General features: G+C 42.2%; 1 protein-coding gene and 1 non-coding gene across 4 annotated transcripts in view; both read right to left on the reverse strand.

Annotated features, from left to right (window-relative positions):
• The window catches only part of LOC124781594 (integrator complex subunit 1), a 269,211-nt gene that overhangs the window by 132,025 nt on the left and 112,174 nt on the right, over nucleotides 1-25,012 (reverse strand). For all 3 annotated transcript variants that reach the window (XM_047253875.1, XM_047253873.1, XM_047253874.1), the window contains exons 12-14: nucleotides 19,711-19,857; nucleotides 12,410-12,585; nucleotides 4,536-4,688 (exon numbers count right to left, since the gene is read on the reverse strand). In XM_047253875.1, coding sequence (XP_047109831.1) covers nucleotides 4,536-4,688; nucleotides 12,410-12,585; nucleotides 19,711-19,857 — 476 coding nt within the window. The remainder of the gene's footprint in view (nucleotides 1-4,535; nucleotides 4,689-12,409; nucleotides 12,586-19,710; nucleotides 19,858-25,012) is intronic.
• Nucleotides 11,035-11,108, reverse strand: Trnat-ugu. The gene has a single exon. It is a non-coding gene; the product is annotated as a tRNA-Thr (tRNA).

Genomic DNA, 25,012 nt, shown 5'->3' on the forward strand with positions numbered 1-25,012 from the left:
TGACAAAGGCAAGTCTTCCAGTCCAGATGGTATACCAATCAGGTTCCTTTCAGAGTATTCAGACACAATAGTACCTTTCTTAGCAATCATATACAACCACTCACTTGACGAAAGTTCTGTTCCCAAAGACTGGAAAGTAGCACAGGTCACACCAGTATTCAAGAAAGGAAATAGGTGCAACCCACTGAATTACAGACACATATCACTGACCTCAATTTGCAGTAGGATTTTGGAGCATATACTGTACTCTAACATTATGAATCACCTTGAAGAAAATGACTCATTGATACATAACCAACACGGATTCAGAAAATATCGTTCTTGTGCAACACAGCTAGCTCATTATTCCCATGAAATAATGAGTGCTGTTGACAACGGATCTCAGATTGATTCCATATTCCTAAATTTCCACACGGCTTTTGATACCGTTCCTCACAAGTGACCGTTAATCAAATTGCGTGCATATGGAGTATCGTCTCAGTTGTGTGACTGGATTCGTGATTTCCTCTCAGAGAGGTCACAGTTCATAGTGACTGACAGTAAATCATCAAGTAGAACAGAAGTAATATCTGTCATTCTGCAAGGTAGTGTCATAGGCCCTCTGCTGTTCCTGATTTACATAAATGATCTAGGTGATAATCTGAGCAGCCCCCTTACATTGTTTGCAGATGACACTGTAATTTACCGTCTAGTAAAGGCATCAGACGATCAAACAAAGAAAAGTGCGGAACGTCATCCACATGGGTACTAAAAGAAATCCGATAAATTTTGGGTATACGATACATCGCACAAATCCAAGGGCTGTCAATTCGACTAAATGCCTAGGAATTACAATTACAAGCAACTTAAATTGGAAAGACCACATAGATAATATTTTGGGGAAGGCAAAACGAAGATTGCACTTTGTTGGGAGAACACTTAGAAGATGCGACAAACCCACTAAAGAAACAGTCTACATTACCGTATTTACTCGAATCTAAGCCGCACTTTTTTTCCGGTTTTTGTAATCCAAAAAACCGCCTGCGGCTTAGAATCGAGTGCAAAGTAAGCGGTAGTTCTTAAAAATGTTGGTAGGTGCCGCCACAACTTACTTCCGCCATCAAATATATGTAGCGCTACAAAGGCATGCTTTGCAGGCACAAAGATAAATACTGGCGCCAAAACCTCTGTGTCAGTAAATAAATTTAAAAAAAAGTGGAAGACAAGCATTTTTCGCCACCCCAAGTTTCGACCACTGCATTTTCATACATTATCCAACGAAGTAAATACAAATTCCGTATTGTTCATCTTTGAATGTAGCAGCATTTCAATGTACTACGAAAATCTGACTGGCAAGACTCTTTGCGATGTTTGTCAATATGGCCAATTCTACGTTCTGAATTTTTTCCTACCTGTGAGAAGAGATGGTTGCTAATAGGACTTTTATGAATTGTGAATAACATGCAGTATTCTCTTCACCATAAGAATAATGCGAATATAAACATTTTGCCATGTATTCTTTCGTGTTTGCTATCATCGCATTTAAATCCTGTCTGCCTAATAACCTACGAACCTAGTGTGAGACAGCAGCAAACGCGGAAGAATATACATATCATGTCATGTTTATATTCGTATTATTGTTATGCCTAATAGTGATACACTCAGAAATGAAGCACGGCAATTGATTAGATTTTTAAATCTAAGATGACTCTAATTTCTGTGCAGAATGTAATGTACACAAGAGGCATCTGCAAAGATTTTCAAACGGTGAAAAATTTTAGCTAAACTCTCGTTCAGCACATCTATCATACGCAGTCTATTATTTGGTTCTTGTTGATCATTATCAAAGAAAGCAGCAGTGTAAGCAACAACAAATACCAGTCTCTTGCCATTGTTTCGCTAATGAGACAATTCTTCTCTTTTTTTATTGTAAGCGGCGATAGTGCGCACAAAAGCAAGCCATGCCCCGAGCGGCGACAGGTCGTAAACACTCATTATCAGAATGCATCAAACAATGCATGACACAGTACAATAATGCATTTTCAGCTTAGAGTGACGTAAACACCTATAACAAAGAGAACGGCACTTATCAGATCCAGGAAAAAAAAGCAACCGATTCAAACCAGACGAAGCACCTGAAAAAGGAATGGTATCTGTATAAACACGGACGGAGCGCCTGATGCATAGCAATGGCTACCTGGTAAAGCTTAACTGCTAAGCTTAAGACTCGAACCAAACTGTAGCTGTATCGTCATTCATTCGACCTAAATTGTGTCTCATATTACAATAGACCAACTTTGTTTCGATTTGGAGGTGCGGCCTAAAACTTTTCTCTCCCCTTGAATTTCGAGTCTCAGATTTCAGGTGCGGCTTAGATTCGGGAAATTTTTTTTTTCCTGGATTTTGGGTCTCATTTTTCAGGTGCGGCTTAGATTCGAGTAAATACGGTACACTTGTCTGTCCTCTGCTGGAATATTGCTGCAAGGTGTGGGATCCTAACAAGGTGGGATTGACAGAGGACATCGAAAAAGTGCAAAGAAGAGCAGCACGTTTCGTGTTATCGCGCAATAGGGGTGAGAGTGTCATTGATATGATATGCGAGTTGGGGTGACAGTCACTGAAATAAAGGCAGTTTTCTTTGTGGCGAGATCTATTTATGAAATTTCAATCACCAACTTTCTCTTCTGAATGCAAAAATATTTTGTTGGCACCCTCCTTCGTATGGAGAAATGATCATCATAATAAAATAAGAGAAATCAGAGCTCGAACAGAAAGATTTAGGTTTTCCTTTTACTTACGCGCCATTCGAGAGTGGAATGGTAAAGAAATAGTACGAAACTTGTTCGATGAATGCTCTGCCAGGCACTTAAGAGTGAATTCCACAGTAATCATGTAGATGTAGATGAAGACATAGAATGCCATGGCATCATTTGTCAGCCAATGTTTACAGCAAGCTCTCCAGTGTATTTATTGACAACAACCCTGCGTTACACGGTTTTCTCCTTGGCTACGCTTTGGACTTTATTACCTGCCGACAACATTTGGTTAGTGTACAGATTTGTTTGTCTTCCCAATGAAGAACTGTCTGCACTTACTGTTCAAAAAGCTGTTGTATATACAGTGAACAAACCGAATGAATATGGGTGCACTGAAAGCATCGTTCGGAAATCAGTGTTTCCCAATTGAACCCATGAACAGTGTTCTCCAGCACTAATGTGCAAGTTATTGCACAAACATTTGGAGTACTGAACTGACTACGAGGAATCCATCTCCAGTCGCCATGCAGTTTGATGCGCCATGTCACGGACTGCATGGCCCCTCCTGCCAGAGGTTCGAGCCCTCCCGTGGGCATCAGTGTGTGTGTGTGTGTGTGTGTGTGTGTGTGTGTGTGTGTTTCTGGGCTAGGACAGAAGCCCACCATTCCACTTTGCAGCACTGCTGTTACTGTAATAAAAGAACATCAGCACATTCTAATTCAGACATTAGCACTGAGTCATAAAGTAAGAATGAGAATTTGAGTCAGTGCAGAAGGCATGCTTGGATAGTTAAGGCAACTGTTCATGAAAGGCATAAAGTCCTAGTTTGAATCCTGGTCCTGGTACAACTTTTAACATGCTACTTTACAAGTATGTAAATACAATTGCAGAGATAACTGACAAAACTTCATTTTTTTGTATCCACACATATAAATGTAAATTACATGAACTACCAAAAACTGCTTGGAAAGTAAATTCTCAAATCAGAAATGAAGGCAATAAATTGTTCAGACAGAACTAAGCAACGAAGCATGACCAGAAGATATGAAACACAAAAAGATGATGAATGTCTAATATTCATTCAAAAATAGATATTTTTTCCATTATAATTTAAAAGCAAGATAAAAAATGTAGGAAAAGATAGAGTACTACTTACCATAAAGAAGACATGTCAAGTGGCAGACAGGCATGATTAAAAGACAAAAACATGTAGCTTTCAGCCACAGCCTTCGTCAGTAAACACACTTGACCACCAACCTGAAAGCTAGATATGAGTGTCTTAATTGTGCCTATCTGCTGCTTGATGTGTCTTCTTTATGGTAAGTAGCAATCTATTTTTTCCTACATTGCTAATATTCCTACATGGAGTTTCCATTGTTTGATAAATGCTAAATAAAGTTAGGAAACAAATAAGGTTAACTGTGTAAAGCAACAATAGTTCAGAACTGTAACTCACAAAAGAGGAACAAAGTGTCTTAAATATTCACTAAATCTAACATTGAAGAATGTAATTTTGGAATCAGGTACATGTAATACAGATTGCTTCCCGCAACAATTTCACATTCCTGTCATACCCTTGTACAACTACGACAACCTAAAATCCTGAGGTTCTTCTCCCACTCTTACTTGTGCCCCTTGGCTATTTCTCTTTCATACTTGTGAATCATTTTTAGAGTACAAGATGGGGATGAGCAGTTTCATAAATTCTATTTCATTAAGTTTCACTATTGCATGTTATTGTCACACCTACCCAGTGTATTTAATACGAATATTGGTTACCCTCTTCCATAACAAACTTACTTTGTAATGCACATCTCCATGAAAGCACGCAATGTTGGATATTTCTCCCAACCAATGGAGCCAAATCTGGAGGGGTTGTGAGCTGAGAGAATAAGCAGCATTACCCATGCCTTCCAGTACGACAATGTAATCGCCAGCTGTGGTGGTTGATACCTGCAAGAAATCTTATACAGTCATTACAAAATGTCAGATTAGTGAGACCTAAATCAAGCAACATACATAATAGTTATCAACAAAAATTATCAATTTTCAATTTTAGATAGAAGTCCACTCGCTGAGCAGCAGCAGGAGAACACAGCTATGGTGGTAGGGTCAGATTCAGATTTTTTACTGCCGTTGATCACATACAGTAGAACAAGCTTTTCCAATGATATCACATTATAGTTGCAATCAAAACATTAAAATTAATATTCATGTTACATGTACAAGCCAAATGTACTGTATACAGCTATAATTTTAAATATTAATATCAGCATTTTCCGTAGCATAAAACTCTTTTATATCGTAACATCAATTTTTTGTAAGCTGGTCATATAATTTAAAATTGAATTTTTTAAAATGGTAAGGATTAAGCAGCAAGAGGGCACTTGTTAAAAATTCTGAAGGCATTCACTTTACGGGAGTTTCACAAATGTCACATCAGATAATGTTGTGGAAGCTGCACAATATTTTAATGCGACACAGCTGCTCATCATCCTCAGGTGCCTACTGATCTGTTGCTGCAGTGGCTCGCCTATTTATATACCAACTCACTAGAAAGGTGCAGGCATAAAGGGGTGGGGCTGTAAAATCATCGTTGATTAATCATAGTGCACGGCAATGGCCAGTGCCTCCTTCCACTGAAACAGCCAACAGTCTTCCCATGCACAACACAGAAAAAGATCAGTAACAAATTGCGGCCAAGTGCGCGTGCTGGCAGAGTTTGGTGCCCATTTTAAGTGTGCGGACTCCGATTCTCTGTCTGTGTTGACACACATTTGTTCGTCTGCAACCAATGATGCCTCAGTACCACCATCACTAGTTCCCATGCCTTTCTGAGTTGAAATCCCATGTCTCTATTAACACTTTGCCGTCAACACGTCTCGTACAAATTGATTCGCTTGGCGCCGGCAGCACTAACTTGGATTATTTGGCTTGTTGCCGGCCATTCTTGACATTATCGGGAGATTATAAATTGGCAAGTTTTACTAATCTCATCATTAGTTCTCATAGGTTTTCAACCCTGTTCACCTACTTCCATGAAATTTCGAAGATATACATATGTAAATAAATACAAAATTTGTTTGTTTCAAATATTTGTTTATTTAAACATTTCGAAAAAATAATCGATTACAAATTGCACTTTGGAAAGCCGGTTGGCATTATCCGGTTTATTGTTACTGTCGGAAAAACCTAAAAATGACAATATTTGTCTGAATCGGTTGCGGGACATCGTTTTGCGAAATATCAGTGTGTCTATCAACAGATTCATTGACCAATAATCACCGACCCTCGCTTTTTTTACGTTTCCCATAGGGATAACAAGCCCAAACTATTTTCTACATTCATATCCCATAACGTTGACAAATATGGCATTTTTTAAATACAGTTTCCTTCTATTGCAACTTTGACTGTAGTACTTGTTGGTTTCATTGCTAATATATTCAAACAGATCGTTCCCAATACATAATTCTACGATATTCTCAACGCTCTGTGTATCTTTGGGAAATATGTTTGGACCCAGAGATCCTTCAAATTTATTATTGGTCCTCAGTAAATCAAAGTATGAGCACTGTGCACTGTCTTCTTCGTCTGATTCATCCAAATCAGTTGGCAACCGTAGCATTCGCGAGTTCTTCTTGAACGTATTTCGCTTCCTTCCAACGATTCTGCTTCCCTTTCATTTTTTTTTATACCCAATGTCTTCTTCCAAATCAGTCAAGTCATCCCGAACCTCAGACAAGATGTCCACACATTCATCATAAATAATCATATCGTCTCTTTCGTCTGCCATGACGAAAAGGCACAGGTACTTATAAAAACAAAAAACTTGTTGATGTGTGTAACCTTTTGTTACCTAAACAAAACACCAACAGAATGCAAAAGATACTAAAGTGCTGTCGCCAGCCTCCGCACTATACTATGCTCATGACACCACTGTGGTGTCGCCGGCCACTGAGCAATACCATGCACACGACACCACTGTGGTGTCGCCGGCCGTTGACCGTTATCTCGTGCACGACACCACTGTGGTGTCGACGGATGGTAGAGTGTTAATCAGGTCGTCAGTTATGTGTATTTCAACTGCTTCTTTAATTATAGAGTACCAGTACCTTGAAGCAGATGAAAGGATCTTTGCCTCTCCATAACTGATGATGTGTCCTGTGTTAAGACCGTGTTCAGCCACGGCAGACTTATCTGGCTGACCCAATTTTGTGTGATGTCTATGTTCAATGCATCTATCCTTAACAGGGCAATACATCTGGCCAATGAACGATCTCCCACACTGGCATGGTATTTTATATGTACCTGATTTCCTTAGACTCAGGTTGTCTTTGATAGGACCCAGCATAGTTTGCAATTGTGTAGAGGGTGGAAGACACATTTATTTGATGTTTCTTACACAGTCTGCCAATCTTAAAAGTGGACACCACGAACATATGATAGAAAAACCATCCTCATGGAGTTCTCTGTTTCTACTGACTGTTCTTGAGCTTTTGAGCATACAGACTGGACATGCATTACGAATCTTTTTATCAGAGTACCTGTTCTGTACAAACACAGACTGAAGATGACTCAGTTCTGCTGATAAGCTCCCTGCATCTGAGATAACTCTAGCACTGTGAATGAGAGTCCATAATACGCCACTGCATTGAGATGGGTGATGGCACCTTGTAATTCATAAATATAAGTCCGTGTAAGTTGGTTTATGAAACACACTGTGACCCAAGAAACCATCTTCTTTTCTGCAGACCAAGAGAACTACGAATGAGGTCTCCATTTTTCTCCACTTCCATAGTCAGGCATGTGAATACCACGGCCCATTTCTCTGGCAGGGGGAACTGCTTGTCACCGTGCTCTACGATTCATCTACGATGATGTTACAGTCCCACCCCTTGGCACCTGCGCTTTTCTAGTGATTCAGCATATATATTGGTGAGATACTGCAGTAACACATCAGTAGACACCTGAAGATGGCAAGCAGCTGTCTCACTGAAATACTGTGCAGTTTCCACATCACCATCTGATGTGACACCCGCGAACCAATGAAGCAATTATTACGTTGGTAAAGTCTCAAACAGCACAGATTTCATCTCATTTCCCCATGCTTCATTCATTTCATCTTTTTTATGATTTTTCCCATGTGTTTGGGTGTATTTTTGTGAATTTTTCGTACATATTTCTATATTATTTACTTATTTTTACACGTTTTTATCTTCCATCGTGGATCCCTGCTCTTTCCTTCTGCATCAATACAGAAAAGTTTCCTTATCCCTAGTCAGAAGACAGTCCAACATACTGTTCCTCCATTGTTGCTTGGCTCATGGAATCCCCAGAAATAGCCTTACCATCAAATTATCTGTCTCCGGCTGCCACCCCTCCTTCCACAGTGACCTCCATCTGTTCAGATTCTGCCAATCTTTAATCTTCCTGCCATATCAATCAGTCCTGAAACATCTTCCAATACCTCCTCTCCATCGGTAAATTTCTCCTACTATACAAACCCAAATCACACACAAACTATTGCCCTCCAGGAACTAGAGCAACTTTCAAAACGCCACCTCGAAGAACTCTCCTCTCTGTTCACTTCCTGCTCCCGCCTCTGTATACCACTGTCCATCATGTCTACAACAGCCTCCAAGCCCGTCCCCATCCCCTCACAGCTGACAAACTCAACATCACAGACCTACTACAATTACCCCACCCTCAAAAACTCCGTCCCACCACTATAAAGAATCTGGAACAAAAACAGACACAAAACACACGAACCTTTCCTCCAAAAGCCTTAGCCCTACAGCCTTAGCCCCCACAGGAGTATCTGTCCTTTCCAAAGGACTCACCTTTTGCCCCACTCCCAAATTCAATTATGCAGGACTTGGTAAAGACCTTCTCTCCTCAACATGCAAACTAACCTTATATCTGCAGAAAGAACCGCAATCCACCACCTAAAAACTGATCCTGACCTTACAGTCCTATTTGCTGACAAAGGATCCAACACTTTTGTTTTGAACTGTAAGGATTACCTGGCAGGACTACACTACCTGTCAGATTCATTTACCTAGAAACTTTGCCACAGTGACCCCATTCCAGAAATCCAGCAGGATCTCCAGTCTCTCCTCAAATCCTTAGGCCCATCCCAGAACCTTTCCCTGGAGTCCATCCCTCTCCTCACCCCTACCACTCCCCACACTCCACCTTCTACATGCTTCCTAAAATCCATAAATCAAACCACCCACGATGCCACATTGTAGCCAGTTACTGTGCCCCCACAGAGAATCTCTGCTCTCCTAGACCAACACCATCAGTCTATTACCCTCCTATATAAAAGGTGCTAACCATTTTCTCCATCAACTCTCCACAGTTCCTGTTCCTTTACAACATGGGCCCTGCTCATCCCTTCACACTAACACCCCTAATGCCCATGACCTTACCACCACTGATCACAATTTTTCACAATGCCTGATGAATTCCAAACTTACCAGCTCCTTCCTAGTTGCCATGGCCAACTATATCCTCACCCACAATTACTTCTCCTTTGAAGGCATCACCTACAAACAAATCCGGGGTATGGCTATGGGCACCCAAATGTCACTATACTACTTTCCAACCTATTCATGGGCCATCTAGAGGAATCCTTCCTAAACACCCAGTATCCCAAACCCCTCACCTAGTTCAGATACACTGATGACATTTTCGTCATCTGGATCGAGGGTGAAGACACCCTATCCACATTCCTCCAGAACCTCAGCACCTTCTCCCCCATATGCTTCACCCGGTCCTACTCGACCCAAAATGTCACTTTCCTCAATGTTGACATCCACCTGAAAAGATGGCTACATCAGTACCCCGTCCATATCAAACCTAACAACAGCTAGCAATTCCTCCACTTCAATAGCTGCCACCCAATCTATACAAAGAAGAGCAGTGCCACTCTAAATATGCTAGTAGTCTCACTGAGGCCTTCACAGACCATATTTACCCTCCCAGCTTTGTATTAAAACAGATCTCCAACGCCTCATCTCTCCAGTCACCCACCACCTCCCAAAGTCCACCTTCCAGTCACAGAGGAGCGTTCGCCTCGTGAATCAGTACCACCCATGACTAGAGCAAGTGAATCACATTCTCTGTCAGTGTTTCAACTACCTCTCATTGTGGCCTGATATTAGGAATGTCCGACCCACTGTCCTTCCCACCCCTCCCATGTTCGTAATCCGCTGCCACCAAACCTGCACAATCCTCGTCCATCCCTACACAACACCTGCTCCCAACCCCTTGCCTCATGGCTCATATCCCTGCAATGTACCTAGATGCAAGACCTGTCCCATACATCCTCCCACCACCGCCTACTTGAGTTCAGTCACAAGCATCACCTATCCCATCAATGGCAGGTCTACATGCGAAACCAACCATGTTATCTACAACCTAAGCTGCAGTCACTGTGTTGAATTCTACATGGGCGTGACAATCTACCGCTGTCTGTCCATATGAATGGCCATTGACAAACTGTGGTCAACAAACAGCTAGTCCACTCAGTTGCTGAGCACACTACCCAAAGCGACATTCTTAATTTCAATTACTGATTCAAAGCCTGAGCCATTGGATAGTTTCCACCAATGCCAGCTTTTCTGAATTGTGGATGTTGGAACTCTTCCTGCAATATATCCTATGTTCCCGCAACCCTGCCGGCTTCAACCTTCATTAGTCACTGTCCTTATCTATCTAGCTTCCATTCCAGCACTACACAGCCCTCTAATTCCACCAACGCACCCTCAGCCTTTTTACTTCTCTCCTTTTACGTTACCCTTCCTCCCCTGTGCCCTCTGTCTAACCTCATGACTGCACTTGGCTGCCCTACCCTCTCTCCGCCTCATCCCTGTATGCTCTCACTAGCAGCACTTTACCATACGTCAACCCTACCGTGCTATCCCTCTCCCTTCCTGTCCCAGCCTCCTCCTCACACTCACCAACCAGTTTCTTCTCCCATCATGTGCTGCTGCTCACTGTCTGGCCAAGCAGCCAGAGATTGTGGTCATGCATGTGTGTGAGTTACATTTGTGTGTGTGTGTGTGTGTGTGTGTGTGTGTGTGTGTGTGTGTGTGTGTGTGTGTGTGTGGTCTATTTCCAATGAATGCCTTGTTGGAGCAAAGCTTACTTTCTGACAGTCTTTTTGGCTGCACACCTCTGCGATGCAGCACCTTTGCTAGATAGAAAGATAATCTAAATAAGTGATGAATAACTGAAAACCTCAGCTGCCGACAGGTGTTGTTGACATACCTCGATGTGGACAGCTGAAAATGTGTGCCCCGACCGGGACTCGAACCCGGGATCTCCTGCTTACATGGCAGATGCTCTATCCATCTGAGCCACCGAGGACACAGCTGAATAACGCGACTGCAGGGACTTATCCCTTGCACGCTTCCCGTGAGACTCACATTCCCAACTGTCCACAATTCTATATATGTATTGTACCTTATAGACATTTGCCCACCCACTCATTACTCCCGCACGCTTTGGCGACTCCCGTAAGAGTTTGGGCAACCTGTGCGCATTCGCACAGACGAAGGTCAATGGCTGGGTAGCCTTTAACTATATATACAAAGAGAGTAACTTGTTCTCGAAAGAACAGTTACTGTTGATGACCGTGCAGCTTTTCCCTGGAATAAGTGATGAATGACTGAAAACCTCAGCTGCCGACAGTTGTTGTTGATATACCTCAATGTGGAGGTATATCAACATAGTCACAGATAGGCACAACAAAGAGACTCTCACAATTAAAGCTTTCAGCCATTAAGACCTTTGTCAAAACACACACACACACACACACACACACACACACACACGATTGCAGTCTCTGGCAACTGAAACCACCCTGCAAACAGCAGCAGCAGTGCATGATGATAGTGGTGACTGGGTAGGGGGTAAGGAGGAGGTTGGGACGGAGAAGGGGAGGGATGGTGAGGTGGGGTGGTGGAGAGTGTAGTGCTGTAGGTCAGACGAAGGGCAGGGGAGAGGTGGGGAGGAGGGGGGGGCTGCATAGTGCTGGAATGGGAACAGGGAAGGAGCTGGATGGGTGAGGACAGTGACTTAACTTCACCTCTTCCCCTTTCCCATTCCACCACTACACAGCTGTCTTTCCACTACCACACCAAGTCTTTTTATTTCTTTCCTTTCCCACTACTTCCCCTCTCCCCTCCCCATGTCTCCCCTGCCCACCATCTGACCTGCAGCACTTTACTGTCTGCCACCCCCACCATACTATCCCTCCCCCTCCCCACCCCAGCCTCCTCCTTACCCCCACCCAGTTACCACTCCGATCATGCACTGGTGCTGCTCCTTGCAGGGTGGTTTCAGTTGCCTGAGACTGTAGTCATGTGAGTTGTGCTTGCTTGAGTGTGAGCGTGTGTGTGTGTGGGGGGGGGGGGGGGGGGGGGGGTTGATGAAGGCCCTAATGGCCGAAAGCTTTATTTGTGTCTTTTTGTTATGCCTATCTGCGACTCAACATCTCCGCTATATGGTGAGTAGCAACTTTTCTTCTCATAATATTGCTTCATTCCATTGACCCACTCCTATGGGAGCAAACTGCTGAGGTCATTGGTCCCTAAATAGTATGATCAGTCTTACTAACAACAGGTGTATCTACTATTATATACTAGTAATAATATAATGGAAATTACCCTGAGGGCAAGTTGATGTTGTCTGGATGATGATATGCAGTAAGATTGAACAGCAAATCTATTATCTCCAGTTTGTTTGCCTCCAGCATTGACATCATCTCGCTTGGTAGTGCAGCAGCCCTCTTTATCAGTTGATCCGCTAGTTCCAATGTGTCAGGCGGAGACAGATGATGCTCCTGTAAGCAACAGCCATATAAAGTGTGATACACCTCCGTAACATTAAGTGAACTGTTAGTATTTGGCAGATCCTGATGATAATCACTAAACAGATTTTTTTTTAATGTTGTACAATTTTTATTTATCCACTCAATAGGCTCTAATCAGTTGAAAACTGTCTGTTGCAACTGCAAATAAAATAACAACAGAATGAAGAGAGATCACAGCTGATAGGGAAATTTCCAGTATTCAAGTTGCGCAGACAGATTTATAAAAAAGGAACTGTTAATTTAAAACATTAAACAGCAAAGTCAATTAATGCAAAAAATTACTTTTGCATAAAAGCAACCAAAATTTTCTGTGTTCTCAGTTTGCCTTGTCATTATTTTATTTTACATTTATGACAGTCAGTAGTCAATGTTCTAAGGAGTTGAAAACCAGTTAGTGTACAAATAAAACTTGTTGCAGAAGAAAGGAAGTGTTTCCAGTTTGCAATAACTATATACTCACAAAAATATCTACTCACTTACAAATGTACACTGACAACAAGGAAAATTTAAAATGAATAACAACACTTATTTGGAAAAGGCACTATTTAAAAAGTAGCTCTTCTAAGTATTTCACAATCAATTGTAACACAACCTACACATGAAGATACAACAGAGTTCTCAGCTACATTCACTAAAAAACCATATAGCACATCATCAGTTACAATGTAATTAATGATAGCAGGGTAGGGCTGGGGGAAGATGCTAATGTTGCCAGTGGGAATGTAAAGGGATGTGGTGAGAACAAGTGCAAGGTGCAACACTGGGAGACTGTGCATGCGGGAATGGTAGAGACAGGTGGAGGAAAGGCACTAACGAAGGTTAAGGACTGGGTGGGTTACAGGAATGAAGAATATGTTGTATGGAGGATTCCCTCCTGTGAAATTCAGAAAAGCTTGTGTCGGTGGGATGAATCTAGATGGGAAGGATGTAAAGCAGTCACTGAAGTGAAGCACAGTGTGTTGCACAGCACATTCAGCACCTGGGTAGTCCAGTTGCCATTTGGCAACCATCTGACAGTGGCCATTCATTTGGACAGAAAGCTTGTTGGTTGCCATTCTCATATAGAATGCAGTTTAGTTGGTAGACCACATGGCTACTTTCACAGATGGATCTGCCTTTGATTGGGTAGGAGATGCCAGCGAGAGATTTATTCATAAGCCCAATGATGCAGTACGCCCCAATGTTGCTGGTTACTGTGACCCAACAGAGGGACACACTACTCTCAAGGACCAACACCTTTAGCCTGCAACCTACCCTGCTACATAAAATACACCAACCACTTCCTCCACAAACTCTCAACAGTTTTTGTTCCTTTACACCCTACAGCTCTGCTGCACACTGTTGATGCTACCTTCCATTACACTAACATCCCCATTGTCCATGGCCTTGTCACTACTGAACACTACTGCTACCAACACCTGACTGACTTTAAAACCACAACTTCCTTCCTGGTCATATCATATGGCCAACTACATTCTAACAAATAATTACTTCTCCTTTGAACACATCATCTACAACCATACCTGTGGTATAGCAATGGACACCAATATGGCACCACCCTATGCTAACCTACAGCAATCTTTCCCAATCATTGAAACATCAAAACCCTCACCTGGTTCAGATTCATTGAACAGATCTTCTTGATATGAACTGAGGATGAGGACATCCTACCCATATTACTCCAGAACCTTAACATCTTCCCCCTGTAAATGCTGTACTGTAGGGTAGACGTGGGCAAGTGGTTTTCTCTTGGAGGTTGGCAATGAAGAAGGCAGTCAGTGAATTGATAGAAAACTTCACTGATGGACACAAACACACATGGTTCAGCATATCTGAAACAGACAGGGTGCAGACAATGAGATGTGATCCTCGGACCCCAGTCCAGTGTGGAAAGTCCCAATTCAGGTGTTCCCTGTGGATGCTACAGACCGTCTGGCTACCTTGGCATGACAGCGGATAGTAGCTAATGGCTGCAGGGTGGCAGCATGGCTACAAGGCAGTGTCTTCGTGTCTGGGTTGGACACTTAGGCGGAGGGCATTGGTTCATGGCCTTGTGAAGGCAGTAATGTAGATGCAGTGATGACTGATACAGGCCGTGCATCATCACACAGCTCAGCTGTGACGACACTGTGATGGGCTGGGGCTGGTGGTTTAAATCCTGTTTCCACGTGTTGGCAGATGCAGAAGGCCCTTGTACTGAGGCTGCATCGAAACGTATGGAGCAGGTCCGATGGCTTGGCGTTGCATAACTGGAAGAGGGGCGGTGCGAGCCAATGTGTTATCAAGAGGGATGAAAAGCATAAGCGCAACTGCGGAAGCTGTGTCTCTGCTGACGCTGATGAACTGGCATGGCATTTGCTGACAGATTGTGGCCTGGTTTCGTTGCTGATCTGCTATCCTGGTAGTACCCAGTGCCTGGGCCATCACACCACATTTGCTTCACCTGGTCCTTCTTAGGCCAATAAGCTACTTTCCTTGATGTCGACCAAGGACAGTTGCATCAGTACCTCCATTCACATCAAACTACCAAGCACCTGCATAGCCTAGCCACCCATGGTTGGCTCATCTGTAGTGACAACCAATCTCTCTCCAAATATGCCGAAGATCTCATTGAAGTCTTCATGGACCAAAACTACCCTTCCAACCTTGTCCTGAAACAGATCTCCCAAGCGTTGTCTCTGATTATCTACCTGTGTTGTCTCTGATTATCTACCTCTCCCCCATGTAACTCCCCATGTGACTTCCCCTGTACTTACCGTCCAGTCTCAAAGGGAGCAGTTGTCATGAGTCGGTACCACCAAATAAACAAACAAATGAATCACTTTCTCTACCAGGTTTTTAACTACTCTCATTGTGCACTGAAATAAGAAATATCCTCCCCACTATTCTCTTCACTTGACACCTGCCCATGGTCCATCCCCTTGCCTCAGAGTTCATATCTCTGCAAAGACCTAGATTGAAGACCTGTCCCATACATCCTCCCTCTACCACCTACCTACTCCAGTCCCATTACTGGCTACTCCTACATCATCAAAAGCAAAGTCACAAGTGCTACCAACTAAGCTCCAACCACTGTGCCACATTCTACGTGGGCATGACAACTAATAAGCTGCCTGTACACACAAATAGCCACTGCCAAACTGTGGTCAAAAGACAGCTGGACCAACCAGTTGCTGAACATACTGCCCAACACAACGTTCTTCACTTTAACGACTGCTTCACAGCCTGTGTCACCTCAACTCTTCACACCACCTCCAGATTTTCTAAACTGCACAGGTTGGAACTCTCCCTACAATACAATCTTCATTCTCTTAACTCCCTTGGCCGCAGCCTTTGTTAGTCCCTATCCCACATCAGTACTAAACATGCTTTCTATCCTGTCAACACATCTACATAGTTCTTTCCCCCTTCAATAATTATATCCTCCCTCTTTCCCCCTCTCCCTTCCCCCTGCACAGCCACCCAATGCTGCAGTTAGCAGTCCTATCCTGTTGTCATCATGTTCCTGCATTCTCCCAAAGGCAGAATGAGTTGCTTCAGCACGCTTGCTCTGGTATCTCTAACCCTCCCCACTCTACACCTCTTCCTTGCCCCCGTACCCACACCTCAGCTAGACTGCTGTTCATGTCAGATGCAGGTCCAGTCACAGTCGGACCTTAGTGCACGGTGACAGTGGCTACATGTATGCAGTTTGTGCTTGTGTGAACGCATGTTTTCTACTTCGGAAGGAGGACATTTTCCCAAAAGGGCAAATATTTAACATTCTTTTTTATAGTGGCCATCCACAATTCAACACCACCTCTATGTGGTGAGCAGCATATTACGCTCCCTATATCACTGTTATTTCAACTTGGCCTTTCCACTAATTCATCACTATTTCTTAAGTGATCAAATGTTTAACAACAATAATTTTAGAGAATTATCATCTATACCATCAGCAGAACACTCGAACAATCCCACTCCATTTATACTCCATTACTACACTGCAATGGTAATTTAGAAAAATGTTTGTGAGAAATTATTTAGTAATAACGGAGATGACTCTCCGAAAGACAAAAGTACTGCTTCACTGATAGGAACACAAACAAAAAGACACAGAGCTTGGCTAGCTTTTGGAATGTACTTCCTTTTCTAGCTGTAGGAAAAACATGCGCACACACACTCGCTTGCTTGCACACGCATGTCTTCCCACATTGTGCTTAGTTAACAGCCAGCTCTTTGCTGGCCTACGGGGAGTGTACTGGGGTGAGGCGATGGTGTGATGTGTGGCGTGGGGCGAGGGTTGGAGAGAGGCGGGATGCAGGGAGGAGGTTGGGGGAAGCATCTAGTGGCTCGTGAGAGTGTGGGGAGCATTATGTGGGTTAGGTACGGGTGCAGATAGAGTGGGCAGGTGGCACACGGCTGGGCACATGATTTTGTAGGGTAGGGCATAAGATAACAGCACATGGCTAGCTGAATTGGGGGGACAAAATACGCGGTGGTACTGGGGCACGGGATTGCCCACACCTACAAGCGCACACTCGCACTATTGGGTGGGCAGGGGCACTAAGTTATCTTAGGTTTAGGCCAGAAAGGTTAGCTCCAACTCGCACAGCTCAGAAAAGCTGCTGGTGGTGTGGAGGATCCAGATGGGCAGGTTGTGATGCAGCCACTGAAATCTCATATGTTGTGCTCTGCTCCATGTTGTGTCACTGTGTGATCCAATTGCCCAAAACCTAGCCTCCCACATTAAGGACACCAACCATGTCTTGCACCGGCTCACGACAAACCCCAAACCCTTACCTCCTGGATCCCTATTCATCACTGTCGATGCAACCTCCCTATACTCCAACAACCCTCATGCCTATGGCCTTGCCGCGATTGAACACTACCTCTCCCAAAGCACTGCAGATACCAAACCCAGCACTTCATTCCTCGTACACCTAACCAACTACATCCTAACCCAAATTACTTCACCTTGAAGGAAAGGTATACAAACAAATTCGTGGCACAGCCGCAGGAACCCGCATGGCACCCTCCTATGACGATCTCTTCAAGGGCCACCTAGAGAAAAGATTTATAGTTTCCCAAAATGCCAAACCCCTGGTCTGGTTCAGATTTATTGATGACAATTTTATAACCTAGCTCCCGAGGCCAAGATACCTTATCCTCATTCCTCCACTATCTCAACACCTTCTCTCCCATCCACTTCACCTAGCCCTCCTCCACCCATCGTGCCACCTCCCTAGACGTTGATCTCCTCTCAGATGGCTACCTCCACACCTCAGCCCACATCAAACCCTCCAATCACCAACAATACCTGCACTCTGACAGTTGCCACCTCATCCACACCAAAAAATACCTCCCATACAGCCTGGCCAACAGTGGTATACACATCTGCAGTGATGAGAACTTCCTCACCCAGTATGATGAAGGCCTCACAAAGGCTTTCACACATAGGAAATTCCCTCCAGGCCCAATTCACAAACAGATTTCCCATACCATATCCTCACACACACTCCTGAACCTCACATCCATCCCGAGACCCAACCACAAAGAAGCGTCCCCCCCCTCCCCCCCTCATCATCCATCACCCCCCCCCCCCCCCCCCGGACTGGACCAACTGAACCATGTCCTCCATCAGGGCTTTGATTATCTATCACCATGCCCTGAAATGATGGACATCCTACCCAAGATATTTCCAACCCCTTGCAAAGTGGTGTTGTGGCGCCCACTTAACCTCCACACAAGTCCATCTATGTACCATTCCTATCCCCAATCCCATGTCACAGGGATTGTACCCCTATAGAAGACCCACATGCAAGACCTGCCCAATCCACCCACCTACTCCAGTCCCATCACAGGCTTGTCCCAGCCCATCAGAGGCCGGGCGGCCACCTGTGAAAAAAGCAGTGTTACATACCAGCTCTGCTGCAAACACCACACAGTGTTTCACATTGGTATGACAACCAACCAGCTATTAACTTGAATGAATGGCCACTGCCAAACCTTTGCCAAAAACAAGATAGACCGAACAATGGCACACATGCAGCAGAGCACAACATGCTAGATTTCAATGGCTGCTACACAATCCGTGCATTCTTGATCCTTCCCAACACCACCAGCTTTTCTGAGCTGCACATTTAGAAGGTTATCCTTACAAAACTATATTAGCTTCCATAACCTTCCTGGCCTAAACCTAAGGTAACTTGCGGCTCCCCCCCCCCCCCCCTCCCACCTCATCGCAGTACACTCACCATGGTGGGTCAGTAAAGTGCTGGCAGTCAACTGAGCACAATGGAGGAAGACTGGTGTGTGTGTGTGTGTGTGTGTGTGTGTGTGTGTGTGTATATGGACATGCGCGCGCGCATTCCGGAAGCCATACGTTATGTTTGTGTGCATATCGACAAAGCAGTGCTGCTGCCTTTCAGTGAGTTGTCTCCTTTATTCCTAAATAATTCATAATTTTCAACCACAATTTTTTGTACATTATTTGTGAGAAATTACGAAGCCAGGCTAAATAAGACACCAATAAATTGATGAAAGAGTCAACTGTACTGGATTATAAGACTATTAGCAATCCCGTGAAGCCTTAGAGATAGAATATCATGAAAAAGAATACCTAAAAAAGTGAGAGATGGTGTTATTATATGAAACATATTCAGTGACAGAGAAAATGAGATGGATGAATTAGTGACTATTATGTCTAGATAAAATCAAGAGGATACTAGAACAAGGATAAAGATAGATTTTCATAATTTTCTTCACAAAATTGTGACTGTCAGTACAAGTCTACAAATACTAACAAAAATGAATTTTCATTTACTGCATTTAACATTCCTTATGAAAGAACTTCAGTACTATCCTGCACAATACACAAGCTCAATCCAGTCACCTGTTACATGAGCCTTTTTCCCCACTACACACGTTCTTTGCAGAAATTTAGTAATAGATAACTTTGTTGCCCCTTAGGAATGCAGCAATAACACAGATATACAAATCTCCAATAATACCAACTTGTTTATAAATCAAGGAAAAAAAGGATAATCAAAGGGAACAGAGTAATTTATAATGCATTAATATTAGATTAAAATTTCATTAACTCATGATGCTTACCTTTGAAAGTCCAATGAGGAATATATTAATTAAGGTGTTGTCTAAAACAGGCACCTCAGAGGCTAACCTGAACATCAGACTTCGCTCATTCTCTGGTGGCCACATATCCTTGTTGTAATAGTGTTCCTGATGTTCCATAAAAAGAACCTTTAAAAAACACAATTTTCTAAAGTTATTTTCCTTTCTTTCTAACTGCAACCTCCATTAGCTTTCTTACTTAACTAATGATGAGTTATTAGTGAGTCATTACACACTGTGAATAACATATATTTATACAATTTAATTCTTACACACAGTTTACAATGAAGCAACCTGCATCGGCAGAGCACACAGAAAGATAATGGAAGCAGCTTAATTTGTTTACTTTGGGACAGTACCAAAACAACACTGATACCTATATCTATTGAACTATCTAGCGCAAGAAAGCTTGCTGGTTACTCCACACAACTTCTATCATACAACACAAGGTAAAAAGCACTGTTCTGCCTTCACATGTGTTCTCCACTATGCAATCTTTCTCATTCGACCTTGAGGAAACTATGTGGTAAAAAAAAATTTAATTTTTGCACATCTTACAGTCTGATACCACAATATTATGAAAAGAATAGATTGCAACTCATCACATGGTGGAAATGTTAAGTCACAGATAAATACAACAAAAAAAACTGTTAAACAAATAAGCTTTTGGCCAAAAGGGTCTTCATCAGAATTAGGCAACATACACACACAGATTCATGCAAACACAACTCACACACATGACCATAATATCTGACAATGCCAGACAGCGAGGAGCAGTGCATGATGGGAGAAACAATGTAGGTAGTGGGGTAAGGAGGAGGCTGGGATGGAGGGGAAGAGGGATAGCAGGGTAGAGGTGGGGGAAGTGCTGCCGTCAGAACACCCAGGGTTGAGGTCAAGAGGGTAAAGCAGCTGGGTGCAATTGGGAGGTTAAACGTGGGGCAGGGTGAGGGGGGAGCGGAAAAGTATAGAATTAAACAGACTCTGGGTGCACTGGGGGAATAGATGGCTGTCTAGTGTAGGAGTGGGAACAGGAAAGGGAATAGGTAATGCAGGACAATGATTAATGAAGATTGAGGGCAGGAGGGTTATGGGAACATAGGATATATTTATTTATTTACACATCAAGTTATGTAGGACCAAATTGAGGAGCAAATCTCCAAGGTCATGGAAGATGTCAGTACAAGAAATTACAAATAATAGATAAAAATAAAATGTTAATGAACCCAAAAAAAGTCAATCCATAAGTTTAAGTAAACGCAATCAATAAGACAACAAGAATCCGCTTAATTATTCAAGGAACTCCTCAACAAAAATGGAAGAATTGAGCCATGAGGAAACTCTTCAGTTTCGATTTGAAAGCACGTGGATTACTGCTAAGATTTTTGAATTCGAGTGGTAGCTTACTGAAAATGGATGCAGCAGTATACTGTGCACCTTTCTGCAAAAGAGCTATGGAAGTCCAATCCAAGTGCAGATTTGATTTTGCTGAGTATTAACTGAGTGAAAGCTGCTTATTCTTGGGCATAAGCTAATATTGTTAGCAAGAAATGACAGTAAGGAATATATATATACTGAGAGGCCAATGTCAAAATATCCAGACTCGTGAAAAGGGGTCGACAAGAAGTTCATGAACTTATTGCCCGAACCACCTGTTTCTGAGCCAAAAATACCTTTTTAGAATGGGAAGTTACCCCAAAATATAATACTGTACAACACAAGTGAATGAAAATAAGCAAAGTAGACTAATTTTCGTACTGAATGACCACTCACTTCAGGTAGCGTTTGAATAGTAAAAATGGCAGCATTAAGTCTTATGAACAAGATCCTGAACGTGGGCTTTCCATGACAGTTTACCATCTATCCGAACACCTAGAAATTTGAACTATTCAGTTTCATTAATCATATGCCCATTCTGTGAAATTAAAACGTCAGGTTTTGTTGAATTGTGTGTTAGAAACTGTAAAAACTGAGACTTACTGTGATTTAGCGTTAGTTTATTTTCTACAAGCCACGAACTTTGGTCATGAACTGCACTATTTGAAACTAAGCCAATGTTGCACACAATATCCTTTACTACCAAGCTAGTGTCATCAGCAAACAGAAATATTTTAGAGTTACCCGTAATACTAGAGGGCATCAATAATATAAGTAAGGAACTGGCGTGGGGCCAACACTGATCCCTGGGGCAACCTCCACTTGACCGTACCCCACTCAGACCCCACATCACAGCCATTTTCAACATTGTGAATAATGACCTTTTGCTGTCTGTTGCTAAAGTAAGAGGTGAACCAATTGTGAGCTACTCCCCGTATTCCATAATGGTCCAACTTCTGGAGCAATATTTTGTGATCAACACAACCAAATGCTTTAGTTAAATCAAAAAATATGCCTAGCATTCGAAACTTTTTGTTCAATCAATCCAGTATCTCACAGAGGAAAGAGAACATAGCATTTTCAGTTATCAAACAACTTCTAAAGTCGAACTGTACATTTGATAACAAATCGTGTGATATAAAAAAATCAATTATCCTTACATACACAGTCTTTTCAATAACTTTAGCAAACACTTATGATAGAAATAGGGCTAAAATTATCTACATTATCCCTTTCTCCCTTTTTGTACAGTGGCTTTACTACTGAGTACTTCAACTGTTCAGGAAACTTGCAACGCCGGAAATGCATATCCTCGTATTTCCATCTATTGTACTATAAATTTTTTCCTTATTTTGTTACCTGAAGATATGACGTTTCTGTGACTTTGTATATTGTAATTGTTTTACTATTTGTATATATATGCATTTATGTTGATGTATAATTTGTTTGTTGTGTAAAGATTATTTGTATTTTTGCACTGGGTCTGGCCTAGGGAATACTATGCTATCGAACGAATACATCGATAGGTCGTGTGGAAAACCAAAGTGTTTAGGATCTTTGGTAGTGAACACTGCCGCGTGGAGCGTGGGCAGAGGGGGTCTGGCTGGAGGAGGGCAGTGGAGCAGGTGTGTTGTGTGACGCTTCCGCGAGTTGCCGCACTTTCGGGGTTTGGCAGCATGTAATCGCGCTCGACTTGCTATGATAGTTTCTGACACGGTGTCGCGCAGGGGAAGCATTAGCTGGCGCACATCAAGAGCCCGTTTTGCCTGGTGACAGTGTCGAGAAGAAGGTGCGCCAACATCCAGCTTCTGCAACAGCGACGGCCGACAATGAGTGACTGTCGCCACCTCCTCGACCGACGACTTCAAACCTTCAATCAACCAACAAGGAAGACTGGAAGCACGTAAAGTTTTAGAACTGTATGGCAGACCTCAGCTTTTAAAATTGTTGCATCACAAAATCACAGCAACTTAGCAAGAACCTTTGTTGCTCATTGTCCCAATTGCATTACCAAGCAGGGTCCCTTCCTTTTCCGAAATGAACCAGAGTGTCGTTGAAATTCAGACGCCAGCATTAAAGTAATATCATTCCATTTCACTGCTTTAATTTCAAAGTTCAGTTAAGGTATTCATAGCTGGCTACAATATTTAGATTACACAAGGACAAATTAAGAGTGCGAGTTTTGTTACCGTATTTTAGCTTACCTATGACTGCAGCTCAGCTTGGTACGTACTAAATTTTACTATTGTTAATTGTTCAGAATCATTTAATTCAAGTTCAAAGTTAAATCTCTTATTTCTAAATTGCATAGCTTCAAGTAGCTTTTGAAATGATTGTTGAGGTAGCCCAAGACTAACCTTATTTTACTGAATTTCGTAGTGCTTCAGAAACAAATCTCACTATTAATTTCTGTCACTCAATTAACTTTCAATTTTCCGGTTTTATTAATTCTTTTGCTAAATTAAGTCAGAGTGTAGCAAAATTTATTACTTCTGACAAACTTTCAGTTTTCACACAATACGTGCCAACCTTCAGTTGCCACGCCTTTAGTGCTAATTATATGTGCAATAACCTTTCTTTTTCAGTTATTATAGTAGTTGTCCATAGGACTGGCGACTGTAATTTTCCCGAAATCTCAAATATCTAATTAACGCCAATTAATTGTTAACGTGATGACCGCATATTTACTTTCTTTATTAATTTTACCCTTTTCCCAAAATTAATTTCCACCAATTTCATTTGCATTTTTCCTTTCATTTAGATGTAACCCTTTCCTCCCTCTTTACCGACAGATTAACTTCGGTGACAATTGCTTTTTCCCCAAATTTTCATTAGGTACACGCGGTTTAATTTTTCACTCTCATTTAGGTCGATAAGTGAGGGGGAGGTTACAAACTGACCATTCCTAAAGGAAAAATTACAAATATGGCTAAATACAGGCTAACATGTGCAGCACAGTTCTTCTGCTAGGCACTCCATCATATCCATGAGAGTCCTTAGTATTCAGTGATTTAATTGTTGACTCAATCTCCCTCTTGTCTGTATCACAGAGGAGTATTTCAGACATCAATCTCGGAAAGGCATTTGTCAAGAAAGTTATGCGATTCCCTGTAGAAACTAAATTTTTATTTAATTCACCAGCAATGCTCAGAAAGCGAACTGTACATATATCTGATTTATCAGTAACAGAAATATTTTTACTATGAACTTAATTTATATCGTCGCCCTTGTGCTGCTGACCAGACACTTCCTTCACAACCGACCACATGGTTTTAATTTTATCCTGTGAATTAGCTATTCCATATACATACCACATACTCTTTGCCTTCCTAATAACGTTTTTAAGCACCTTGCAATACTGTTTGTAATGAGCTACTATAGCTTGATTGTGAATACTTCTAACATTTTGATATAATTCCCACTTTGTTCTACGCGATATCCTTATCCCACTAGTCAGCCACCCGGGCTGCCTAACAATGATAGTACCCCGTTTACAATGTTCCAATAGAAAGCAACTCTAAAAGAACGTGAGAAATGTGTTAAGGAAAACATTATATTTATCATCTACGTTATCGGCACTATAAACATCCTGCCAATCTTGTCACTTGACAAAGATTCAAAAATTCTCTATTGCTGTTGGATTAACTTTCCTAAATAGTTTGTAATTATATGTGACATTTGTTTGAGTACAAAAGCCTTTTAGTGTTAAAATTTGTGCATCATGGTCTGAATGGCCATTCACCTTTTCACTAACAGAATGCCCATCTAGTAATGAAGAATGAATAAAAATATTGCCATGGCTGTGCTACTGTTCCCCTGCACCCTAGTTGGGAAAAACAGTCTGCATCACATCATATGAATTTATGACATCTACCAACATCCTTTTTCTTGCTCAATCATATACAAA

Source organism: Schistocerca piceifrons, chromosome 1 (genome assembly GCF_021461385.2).
Source record: "Schistocerca piceifrons isolate TAMUIC-IGC-003096 chromosome 1, iqSchPice1.1, whole genome shotgun sequence".
NCBI lineage: Eukaryota > Metazoa > Arthropoda > Insecta > Orthoptera > Acrididae > Schistocerca > Schistocerca piceifrons.